Source organism: Botryllus schlosseri, chromosome 4, assembly GCF_051294905.1.
Source record: "Botryllus schlosseri isolate E-star chromosome 4, Bs_hap1, whole genome shotgun sequence".
NCBI lineage: Eukaryota > Metazoa > Chordata > Ascidiacea > Stolidobranchia > Styelidae > Botryllus > Botryllus schlosseri.
This window is the reverse complement of record NC_137239.1, coordinates 21,035,540-21,048,655: the sequence shown is the minus strand read 5'-3', so window position 1 is coordinate 21,048,655 and position 13,116 is coordinate 21,035,540. Positions and strand designations below refer to the sequence as shown.

General features: G+C 39.6%; 1 protein-coding gene across 1 annotated transcript; it reads left to right on the top strand.

Annotated features, from left to right (window-relative positions):
- The first annotated feature begins 6,657 nt into the window (after positions 1-6,657).
- On the top strand, positions 6,658-11,541 carry LOC145437379 (uncharacterized). Its single transcript, XM_080314596.1, has 6 exons — positions 6,658-7,102; positions 7,864-7,994; positions 8,980-9,053; positions 9,290-9,355; positions 10,755-10,835; positions 11,206-11,541. The coding sequence occupies exons 1-6, from the start codon at positions 6,989-6,991 to the stop codon at positions 11,331-11,333; spliced, it is 594 nt and encodes a 197-aa protein (XP_080170722.1). The 5' UTR covers positions 6,658-6,988; the 3' UTR covers positions 11,334-11,541.
- The last annotated feature ends 1,575 nt before the right edge of the window (positions 11,542-13,116 follow it).

Here is a 13,116-nt window from a genome sequence, read left to right as displayed (position 1 = left end):
ACCGCACTGCGTGGGGTTCTGCTTCATAACGCACCTTTAGTGGAAGAAATTATGCGGTACATTATAATAGCGCCAAGTAATCCACGGACTAACAAGACGATTCCCATCAATTCGATTAGTTTCAATATCAGTTTATTATTAGCAATTTCATCAATTTGTAACAACACCACAGGATTGCGATGAAATGAAAGTATAGGAAGGAGTGGAAACGACTAGGACTTATAAGTCTTCTAATCAAGTACCCTACTTTGGATTAGCCTTACAGCAGCGTTTCTTAACCTTGTCGCCAGCGCCCCCCAGGAGGCGTTGGATTTTGAAGGGGCGAAAACGCTCATGCGGCGAAATAAGGGCGCTGGGCTCAAGGGGCGGTATGGGGGCGCTGAAGAAAAATGGCGTCGTTGTAGAGGTTGCTGTAGGGACTTAAAACAACAACAGTTTTATATACTCATGGAGTCCTGGGTTCTCGTTGCAAATTAAAATTCGACGAAATCTGTCACATCTCGAAATTTTTCGTCGCGATAGACGCGAAATATCTGCCGGTCATGTTTGCCACATGTTTCCATGTGTGCAGTTGTTTATTATAATTCATGTAAAATGAATTGCGCGCACTTTTAGATCGCCATTTCCCCGTTAAAATACTACCATCACACTACCTCGAGTTATTTTCAACAAAATGTTTCGAAATAGGTAGCCTATTTTATCCCGCAGCGTATAACGTGTCGAAGTCGAATAAAGAGGCGCAGTACCACTTTTAAGAGCGATAATGGGTGCCCTTTTTACAAGAAAGATGCTTTGATTGGTCAAAATGATTAACTAAATATATTTGTATTTCAGAGCTACAAAATTAAATCTTCAGAATATTCCTTCATCGTATGATAACGGATGGTACTGTATATTGTTGTGACCCTAAACCTTGCATGATCGCTATAAAATATGGATGTTTCGTTTGGAATACATTAATGTTAAAGTTACTTGACCAGATGGTATGATCCCGTAGCCTATGGTTGTTATAACAACCTTGATTTGATCCCGAATACAGCGCATACAATTATCACAGCGGTAATTAGTCGAGTGGACCTCCGCCGCGAGTCAAGCTATTTCCAATAGTAAAGTCCCAACCCGTGAAGACCGACCGGACTTCGGATTCTAAAACCCCCTGATTTTACTTCCGTCCTTAGAATATAGGGGGTGCCAGACCCCGGCAGTTTTCGAAAGGGGGTGCTGTAGGAAAGTAGGTTAAGAACCAATGCCTTAGAGAATGTAAATTAAAGGCATGTACATTTTCAGGCACACTGAACGGAATGTAATAGAATGTCTGAATTGGAATTCGTTCCGAACGTATGACAATATTTGGAAGACGAGGCAGTGACCACAGTGAAACGGATCTCCATGTGGAGAATTGCGCAGCTGGTCAAAGTAGTCATGAAAGCTACACGTGTAGCAGTAGAAATAGTGACGCAAAAATCTACTCAAGTACGAATAGAAAGAAAACTTTTCAAAGAAACCTAAAACCACTTCAATAAAAGTATAATGGGCTGGTTTTAAATCTACTGAAGTAAGAATGTAAGTAAGAAGTAGTAGTGAAAACAGTCATAATACGTTCGCCTGACTTTTCAAAAGCCGCAAATTTGCTACGCTACAGGCGCAGAGATCTTGATTGATGTGATGCATCCCAGAAGTTGTAAATTTTCGATAGTATAAGCATCCGACCGCTTCATGGGATGCCAATGACAGTTCTTTATGTGAAATCTATTTTAATCTGTTCTTTACCCGAACACCCCGTTTCAGAAAATGTCATAGCATGTCGCCCTCCCCCGTATTATAATAAGACCAGTAGTTTAGTTAGACGAAGAGCAATACGGAGAGGCTGTATCTGATACGGTGTTGACAGTTTCGGGATCATGATTATATGCTATGACCGAACATGTGGACGACGCTCGACCGCAACCTGAAGATGATCAACAAAACGGTGGATCTGCGAGAGCAGATAGGCAATATCAGCAGCCGGGTAGCTCTGGCTATGGCTACTAAATCGAGGATCATCGCAATTCTTGTAGTCAACATAATTTTATAAATCGCCATTATATCACTGATGTCACTCAAGTATGGATGAAGAGGATTCCTCTTGAAAATCAAAGTACAGTTTCGTAAAATTGCGGACTTTAACTCGGTCAATGTTTACGATGCACTTTGAAAAACAAATTTTAGATTGCTAGCGTAGACAAATATTCTCCAAGCGTCTTCAACGAACTCTCCCTCATCTGCAATTTCGTAGCAATACCAATCAATCAAACGTACCATTATGCGAAGGTATGGCGTAGTCAATAATTCAGTCTTCAGTATTGCTGTCAATTTATTCGTGAGAAGAAGATATTTTTATAATCCTATGAAAAATATGAATGCAGTCCTGTCACGGTATTAAATGATAAGATATACTTACGACAACAGCACAGTGCCAAGGCATCTTTTGTTACGAAATTATCAATAGCTGACATCGATGCATCATTATCACAATCTCCACACAATCTCCAAAATGTATTAATATCCACACGGTGGCCCATTACATATTCTAAGGACATATATGTTTGCGTTTCCTAGTGATTCCTTGTCTATTTCGGAGTATTTTACAAACCATAATCACGTGATGGGACGCCCCATTACCAATAAGAATAGGTGTGATACAGTATGAGGCCAGAAAGTCGCATACAACATTCCTGACAATATCAAGTCGAAAATTCTAAACTATATTTGTGTTGACACGTTCCAGCTTGTATCTCACACTGCTCCGTATATGATATTTTCTGATTGAATGGTGTAATTTCCGTCACAGATAACTTGATAACACCACTATATGTGGGGCGATCGATATATTAGTGAGTTTCCGGTTGCAATGAAAGAATCCATAGCGCTCTTGTAATGGAATGTATACTTTTCGCAGTATAGTATTATAAAAATTAATTTTATGGACGGCAGATGCAGCCCGCGGACCGTATGTTTGACACCCCTGTTCTATATCATTCTGCAGTCGTTGCGAACGTTAGGTTCCCAGAATTCGCAAATGTGAAGCTCACTTAAGCATAGCATCCAAGGTTTCTTTGGGTTTGTCTCATTGTCGATCACTGGAATAAAACTATCCCAAAGTTGTGTTATTGGTTGAGCTGTTACTTTACCGATATGGATTATATATGACAAGATCACCTGACCATTCTGAAAAGCGATTCGAACCATCTTTTACTTCTCTTCCGGACGCGGTAGTACATATTAGAGTGATCACTCATCAACGTATTGTCATGTATGGTATTTTTAGTAGTCCACGTCGAAGACAATTATATTACTACCAGATATCGGTATCGATAGATTCGCTTCTAGAAAAAAATTCACGACGAAGTGGCGTATAAACTTTATAAATAAAAGCGCGAAGTCATTGTTGTTTTAGGAGGTGGCAATCATATCACATTATACGGTCTAATCCACCACAAAAGCCGCTACCAGCGCAGTCATTTATTCGGTCACGCACGAAATGCGTACAAGTAATATTTATTTATTAAGGGATCACTGACTCCGGGTGAAGTTTTGCAGATAAACTAAGCACTCGCAGTATCGTATATATCTCGATTGCTTCGGCTCTTGATTAAACCACTACCTACATGATGACATCCAAGTTGAAGCTAAATCCAAGTTTCAAGGCTTCCCATTAAAACATTTTGAACCAGGATACGGCCGTTTGGGGGCCGTTCGTTTCATTAGCTAACGTTTTAATGTAATCATACGTGAAGTGGATAGTATCATATGCATTCCATGACACTTCACGTATCTAGTGCCATGACATATTTTATAGATTCGGAGAGAATAGTCGTTGCTTAATCTATTAGCTGTGGACAAACTATACCGAACTTGACAATATCACATCTCCCGATACGATATGCTCCCAATGCATGTCATGTCATGAAAGTAAAATAGACTATGTGCTTCATATATCTAATGCCAACTCATAATCAAAAGTTTGGGCAAACTTTCTAAAGTTATAATTTAACATAAAATCGTAGCTGGATCGTGGAAATACTCGGAGGCGATCAAAGTAGTCAACATTGCTACAAATAGTCGTAGGTTAATTTCATCATTGCGAGTCTGAAAAGTATTCGAGTAAATACAGGTTGAGAATAGATTTGGTCGAGGGATCGTATATAATAAAAGGTTAATGATAGGTTAGGGATATCTAGACTAATCAAGTCTGGTCTAGTCTAAATATCCCTGTCGTAGTTGAATACTTTGATAATTGGAAGATGCTACTAACAAAAACCGAATTTCGCTACAACAGTTAGGCGCAATTCGTCTTTAATATATTCCGTTACCGTGAAACAGGGACCATACGCAGTTCTTGTGTTAATTTCACTCATTACAAATTTGCAATCTTCTTTTCAAAATGGAAATCGTAACAATTAAAATGGTTTTGCTAGCAAAACTGTTCAAGTATAGCCTATAAGTGAAAGTTTTAACACGATAAGTGTTGAGTGTTGGTGATCCTTAGAGCTCAATAGTGACTTTAGCGGTTATCCGTAACCCGTGTGATTTGTTAATCAGTTTGTCGTTTGGTGCTGGTAATGATTTTTGTCAGTGATTTAAATTGGTAGATTACGGATATAAGCGATGCGATTATTGTGTTAGGATTTGAGCATCATTCAGATAATTGTAATTATTCATTTTGATCAGTGGTCGCCAACCTTTTTCGACCCATCGCCCCCCTTTCAAGCTCAACACCGATCGTCGCCCCCCAAATTTTGTGTACCGAAAAATGGGCATATACAAACTGTAATCACCGGCGGGTTGACTAAAAAAAAGATCATCTTCTCGGCTCGATGTCGAGTTTGACATTTTGCAACTAAATTTCCGTGGGTTGACTAAAAAAAAGGTCAGCCGTTTAGACACGTCACTGCCCCCTATCGCCCCTTCGCTATTTTCTCCCCCTGTCGCCCTCTTTGTCCATTTTCGCCCCCTATCACCCCCTTCGTAATTCGAAATCGCCCACGTTGAGAACCACTGATTTAGATTATAGATTATAAGTTTAGCCTAGAGAGTACTGTTGTTAACCGATTTGTAACCGCTACCGTGAAGTTGACGCGGACTTTCAATTAATAAAGTTGTGATCCTATTTCTGTAATTACTTGAATTACTTTGACCGTATCTCAGGGGTAGGCTCGGATAATAGAACGCATAGAAACTGAGGTAGTGGTTTGAATTGAGTTGGCAAGCTACTAGAAAAGTCTGAGTTGATACAGCCAAGTCTGTAATCGCGTCAAAATATAACGTATAATATCGGAACTAGGCGACAACCAAAAGTACGTTATAAAAGTAATCTAAAAACATAACGGCTTGACTAAGGAGTCGACTTAGGCAAGGCGTAATTGTATAATACGGAAAATTAGAAGTACCTAGTTATACTGACCAGCTCTGGCAATATTTAGCCGATAGAAAAAACTTCCAGGTGCGGTAAGTCTCTCTAGGTCACGCTGATACCAGCAACTTTTTACGAGTCATTTAAAAAGATTCACATTCGTTCCTAATCGAACCATTTCGAATAAGGAAATTTGTTACTTATAACCAGTAGTTCTGAATGCATCGATTAGCAAAGGAAACTATGCACTTGAATTCGATACCTCGCAGCTGCAGAAATGATAATACCCAACGAAGTAGAAACGGCTGCTTACTCGTCCTAGTATTTATTTTATGATTAGAGGAAAATATTTTAAATTATATCACTTAGTGATATATTTGGTTACACAACAGTCGCGAGCCAGATGTGTGATGACAGAGCATCACTCCCTAACCCGACCGTTTCCCCTCCTGGACTGGAGCAAGGTACGTGTACCAATTCCAATCGGAGAGAAACGTATTCGCTGATGCTTTGCTCGAGTTAGTACTATAATAGAAAACGTACACAACTAAGCAGATATACGTAGAGTGTGATGTGTCCGTCATCACTCGACGAGTTGAAATGAGGAAATGAAAACGAGTAGGGAAATATCAAATGCGGACTCGTCAAAGTATTCATTTTATGATTCAACGAACAACATTTTAAATTATTTCACTTAGTATCATATGCACAGTGCTATGCGGCACATTTTGAGGCAGCTCAATTAACAGTTCGCAATAGGAAAGGAAAGGACGTAGTTTACTTTTGTCCTTGATGTTTTAGCGGCATATACACCGACTCATGATATAGGCCTACATCCACACGATCTGTGCATGCATATGCATACCATGAGTGCATGATGTGCATATGCCGCTGGACAAGGAAGGTGAAGATAAAGCCCTGTAGTATAGACGAGGTATTTTAGTTCAAAACGTGTGATGGCGGCTGGTAACCGATAACTCCGTTACACACTGCCTCCTTTATCTGGGCCCGGCACAGGTCATTTATAGCGCCGAAAGCTTGGTTAAAGCAAAAGTGGCAAGAACCGACTAGGTTCCTACATAAATTTCATCCATAGAATTCATTTTTCCGTTCAAACCCTGTTGAATATTAATTCGTCAAACAAGTGACATGTTACGTGATACATGAGCACCGACCCCATAATTTATAATATACGGTGGGATATTATGGAGTACCGCGTATATGACCGCACCGGCCACAGTCGTAGCTTATGACGTAGCCTAATTACGCCTTGCAGACGTGGGTGGTGTATGTAGCCTATATTTGCCTAGGTATTATTCTATCGGGGCTTATAGATACCCAGGTCATCATTGATTATCCAGTAGTCGTTGGATCAATACTGCTCAACACATTTCCTGCTATGCGAATGTTTGAACAATAGGCGTGTCCTGTATGAAATAGTTCTAGTGTAAGGCGCTCAGAAATCCTTAACATCATGGTGCAGTTTTCAACAATCACAGTATTTGCCAGTACGATGAAAAACTGAGCACAGCTATATATGGTAGGCTACCATAAGAGAATGACAGTATTTTTCTGTACTTATACAGCCTGTTTGAGATGTATTCACTTGTTGCCATTTTGTTAACTTCTGGGATTGGAGCTGTCGCGAGCCAGAGATGTGATGCGAGAGCACCACTCCCTAAACCGCCCCACCTCCTGGACTGGAGCAAGGTACGTGTAGCTATTCCAATTGGAATGAAACATAATCGCAGCTGCTTTTTTCGAGTTAAAATTGAAGTAGGCCGACTAATAGAAAACGTACTCCAATAAGCACACTTCCATTCGTTAATATCCCACGACAACTTTAAACACGCAATACCCACGTGCGAAGTCGGTATTATTATTCATGTTACTATCTCGTGATTGCAATACAGGCGCTAGTTCCCTTGATCATGATATTAGTATTGTCGATCAATACGATGTACAACGCATTTAGAATGTAGGCCTACTCGGTGGCGAAGCAGCCACTTGGCGGTTCTGGTTCTTCGCCAGGGGCGGCAGGCTGCAACGGCTGCAACGGGGCGGCAAAATGTGAGGTGATGACTCCTTTTTTTAGTCAAAACAACAGGATTTCCCATAAATATTATTATAGATTGAAACTATTTTAAAATTTGGGCGACATTTTCAACGAAAGCCAAGGTCGGCAGCATATGCTCCTAATACGCCACTCGGCCTATATACTTCCTATATGAAAATTAGATAACGTAAATGGTAAATAACTCAGCTGCGAAATCTGTCACCATTGAAGTGTAACTAGGATATAGGGTAAGCAAAGTATCTTTAACAGGGCAGGTAATTCTGTACTCCGAAAAAGCAGTAGTATGTTACGGTCCAGTGACCACCACTGTATACGCAACATTGACCAATGACCGCACATGGACTATTATAGGCGTGGAGTGTTTAGTTTATTGCTATCGCCGTCCCTTTTCCAGATGAACGGAACGTGGTACGAAACTTTGAAGTCAAACGATGTCACAAACTCGCAACACTCGTGTATGTCTCTATCTGGAATACATCTGTACGACCATGGACATATTTACAAAGCGAAATATAACTTCGTCAGGTGACTATTTACTGTCATAAACGTAACACTAATACTTGGATATGTATTCGAGCGTTATAGAAATAGCTTTCTCGTGTTACGTTGAAATCCAAACGACGTACACTGGAGCTCAAATTACATCAACTGCTGGGCATAGCAATTTAATCGTTACGCTACATGAATTCACCCCAGTCCGTTATTCTCAACGTCATGCCTGGCACGTAATGCAATCCGGTTTACATGGGAGACAAGAATTTGAAGAATCGGCTGCAAAATATATTCACTTGCATGTGAACAATGAACATGTTCTTTCAAGTCTTTCTTATGAAACGGTCAGCAATCATTCGCAGTCCAGACTCGAAGGGCTAAAAGTGAAGAAATTACTTTGATTTCATGATATGCACAGTTGCACACGTTTCAGTGGCATTGGCAACTTGTTAGAGCTTAGAACCCTTTAATGACATATAGGGAACCCTTCCGCTAATCTGTAAGAATTCGAGATCCCAAAATTTTGCTAAGTCACAAAACAGAGATCTACTACATCATACATCCAACTACACGTCTGTTGCATTACTAGATATTACTGCACAAAATGAACCGTGCATCAAAAGAGTGTTAAAGGAACAAATCCAATAAAATATGATTTCACACAAAACTGAAAAAAACATAATGAATATCATTACAAATCACTATGACTTTTGTTGTTCCCTTTCGGAGGCCAATGTGAAATTGCTTCATACTCATCAGAAATCTCTTTTTACTGAGCTAGTACAAAATTTGGTATGCGCATGTGATTTCAGTATCTTTTGTACGTCACTGATTACTAAACAATCTCCATAGGGTTACATGAAAATCGAAACGCGTTGCTTCATGGTCAAATGTGTCAATTACTGTGTCTGACTGTTCAACTGACTTTAATGTGACGCTACTCTTATTATAGTCCTGACTCAGTTAAAACATAAAGCCTAAGGCTTTAAACTTACAGCGGTATCTGTCTCTGTTTCAGTGGATCTAACGTGGAACATTTCATTCACGTTCACTACACAACGGACGATTATTATGTGCAATCGGTGATAGAAGGTAACACTTGAACTGTCTTCGGCCCTATGTAGTGGATGTAGTATTATGCGAACTTCTTCAATGAACACCTACAACAGAGCGCAGTGAATTAACGTGTCATTAACATATAATATTGTAATGGAAATAAATAAGTAATCGTGATAATAATAATAATTTCTTTCTTTCTTACTGAGAATAAAGAATAAATAATAATAAAATAATGAAAACTCTTGACAAACAAAGCACCTCGTTTTCAGATAACGAAGACTTAGCACTGAAAGGGGGAGCCGCTGCCAAGAAAAGTCCGAAAGTCGTAGGAGCAGGTAATGCCCCATTATAAAATTATAAAGATCTCGTGATGGGGAGGGTGTGGCACGAGCTGGCTGACAAATCTACTGCATCGGTTGCATCCGAATTCTTGAATTTAAAGTCTATAGTTGGTGGCCACTGGTACTTGAATCGTTTTACAAAGGGGCGGTTGCTCAAATATAAGAAATACTTTTTAGGCAATAAGATAATACACGTGTGTTTGAATTTTGGACAGCTTGCAGTCGTTTTCTGTGTAGTCAGTTGTCCGGATTAATTCATATATATACCATGTTCCATATTACCAATGCTCCTCTAAGCTGCGCACAAAAAAAAATCCGAAGTGATGATCTTTTTTAGTCGTTACGCACTGTTGTCCAAGGGACCACGCAGTGAGTTGGCGAGTGGGGGCAGGCTCGTCAAAATTTAGAGGGAACATTGCATAGTACATTCATCGATACGATGAGTACAAACGGCAGATGTTAGGATGGTATGAACGTGAAGTCCACGTTCGCGTTCGGTGTGCGAATCTCGGAACACACTGCACACAACGCCAAGAACGGTATACACTATGCATGTAGGTATAGTCAGCAAGTTTTTCCCTATACTTGAGAAATCAAAATTGACACCAACGAAGTTGATATAAAGAATGCATCGTTGTCTATAATGTAAAGAGTCCTGCGGGCGTACGGAATCTATCTTGATATGATATGATTATTGACGCCTCGATAACACATTATCCGGTCTAACCAAACCTAAACCGTTTAGGCGTAAGCGAGTCCATGCCGAAATTGCTGACAAAGTCACGGAAGATACCGTTCTTAACGAATTATTATTGTATTAGACTGTCCCAGTTGATTTCGGGAGTAGAGCGGACAGTTGACCTTTTTTTAGTCAACCACCCGGCAACGTTGGGCACCGAGCGAGAAAGTTGACCTTTTTTGTTGACCACAAAGTGTTAAATATTTACCATTTTTTGAGAATTCTCCTCCGCTTTTGCAAGTCTGAAAATTCTGAAAAAGTGTCCTCTTTTTAGATTTCCAAAGTATGGTAGCCCTACATAATGATGGCCCAAGTCGCCACTAGGTATTGTGTAACATGGTACTGCACGGAAATGTAGGGTTGGAGTTAGCAACATGTCGTCACTCGATTTAACAACCAGCTGTGCCACAAATATTTTATGCCACCTCACATCCACTCTAAATCGGCGTCTTTTTTATGCACACGGAAACTAATGAACACAACACAACTTACGAGGATATATACTGGTGAACATAAGAAATTTATAGTGACCCTAATCTAGGTTGGCAAGTCCTACTAAGGATTTAACTCAGACAAATGTGGATTTTTTCAACCATATATATATAATCAGAAAAGTTTCAACGACGTTTGGCTATATTTTTCATTCCATTTCAGCGAGAGATGCGGAAGCAGCCGAAGTGACAATGGTCGGTGACATGCAACGGTATTTCGCCGCGGCATGGTGCAGCGATGACAGTGAGATAAATTTGGTTATGATGCTGACAAATGCCGAATTATACAGTTCCGATTGGACATTTAAAAATGCAATATTCCATTCTATTCACAGAAAATTCGACAACATAATTTCCACGGTAGTGTATCAAGAATGGATTAAAGCGTGCATTCTGTATATATGCATTCGCATTCCCACCATATACCCTGTAGGCTCTGGAGTACACCCCGTGTGCATCTGGTTGTATGTAATGTTGCACTGGACAGAATAGATGTTGGTCTATCGTCCTCCTTCATGGGATTGGTCACCCCGCCACTTATCATGTGATATAATGCGTTTCGTTGAGGCTTTATATGTACTTATTATACCACTTAGTACTTATTTACTTTTCAGGTTGGAAGGTGTGGATATTCACAAAAAACAAAGTGTTGAATCCTTGGTTGATCGTGTATATCCACAACGACCTTCTAAAGTACGGCATATCTACCGAGTTGAAATTGGGAAGATGCCAGAATATGTAGATATTGTGAGGCAGCCGCAATCATTATCGGGTAATATAGCTTCACGATGTATTATAAGTGTCTAGATCATTGGTTCTCAACCTTTTTGTCTTCGCGGACCCTTCCACCCACAAAAGTTTTAGTTCAAATTTAGCTCCATTATCGTGCAACCGCCATCTGTCTTGTGCAAATATTAACTGTAGGCTAGTTTAGTGATAAACAGCAACAAAATAACATCATACTATTTATGTAGAAATTGGGTAGACTTTATTATGTCAAAGCAAATTCTACAGCTGCATTTCTAGAAACACGTGGTCGTGTCTTGAAAATTCTCATTGATAATTTGATTTTGATATGAAAATCCATTCGCTAAATATCCATTTCCACAAAGATAGGTGGTGGCGAATGCGGTAATAACGGGTTACACTTCCGACGACACCTTTCGCTAGGATCGCAACATATATGGCACCAAAATTGAAAAGCAAATATTTATTGAACATATAACGTCCAGCCAAGTCATTTCTATCTAGCAGCTCATCTTGAAGTTATTCAGGAATTGTGGTTATGCATATCACAAGAGAAAATGGATTTTTGCAAGCAGTTTGAATTCACTCCAACTAATTTCCACAAACCCCAACAAAACATCTCTGAACGTAAATATGTTTGCATCAGTAGGCAATTTGGGCAATTGAAATAAGTTTTGCGCAGCTGTTCTGTAGATGTCGGTCACAAAGTTGTAGCAGTAATGAGACGAAACTGTCTAGTGATTTCCTTAATATAAAAATAAATTTGAAAAAGGTTCATTCCATTCTTTTAAATTCACAGGCTTCTCGGACACCCTGAAAATGCATCGCGGACCCCCGGTTGAGAAGCACTGATCTAGATGTTCTTCAAAACTCACGCTTTTATATAGTTACAGGCTGGAAAACCAATTATTGCCAGTGAATACTGTTAATAGACTCTCGTGAATACTTGTTGACGATAACAAAATATTAACAGAAATCATACTTGCGCACCTCAGCGGAATATTTCCAGGATAATTAACTAACCTGAACGTGGACCTGTTTCAAAATAATAAAAAAAGATGCATGTTTGTTGGTGGTGTTTGGATTCGGTGTTATTTTCTGTTAGAAATATACAATTCTGACAATACAGGAAGTTGCGTTTCCTCAAGCATAAGGCACCCAAATGAATGCAAAAGTTTAGAAAGTTTAGTACCCAAGTAGTTCGTGTTTTGATTTTAAGGATTCCATCAGGCAGGACTCATTTGCTCGTACGAAATAGGGGAGATGTGGTACCGATGGATCAAAAATTACAAAATGATCTCTGGCCCTCAAATCTTAAGCCGAGAATAGCAGATCTTTTGCTCTCCCAACACTTCAATACAAGCTCTACCTATCGCGGACATTTACATGAATATCCGCCTTTTAAAAAAATATTTATAAACGTTTAAAATTTGTTGCTCGAACGTGTCATCGGTCCCCACCCAGTGAGTCCAAAGGCATACGACCATGGGACCTATGAGACATACGCTCAAAAACTTAAATTTGTTCACTTGTTTTGTTGTGTACTATAAGCTAAGCTACAACAAGCCAATGAAGAATGTTTCGTCGCGACCTTCAAGAATAAAATAGATCATATCAACTCAAATATTGGCATAAAATCATGTTTCGATTTACGCCTAAACTTACAAAATTAATGCCACATACATATTACCGGCAAATCGACATTTTGACTTTCAAATACCTCGTAATAGCGATAAAACACCACAGGTACCTATTATTTACAGCCTATATATATGTAG

Coding starts and splice junctions, on each gene's coding strand:
- LOC145437379 (XM_080314596.1), top strand. CDS start 6,989: ATGTATTCACTTGTTGCCATTTTGTTAACTTCTGGGATTGGAGCTGTC. Junction 7,103..7,863: donor ACCTCCTGGACTGGAGCAAG/GTACGTGTAGCT, acceptor TCCCTTTTCCAG/ATGAACGGAACGTGGTACGA. Junction 10,836..11,205: donor GGCATGGTGCAGCGATGACA/GTGAGATAAATT, acceptor TTTACTTTTCAG/GTTGGAAGGTGTGGATATTC.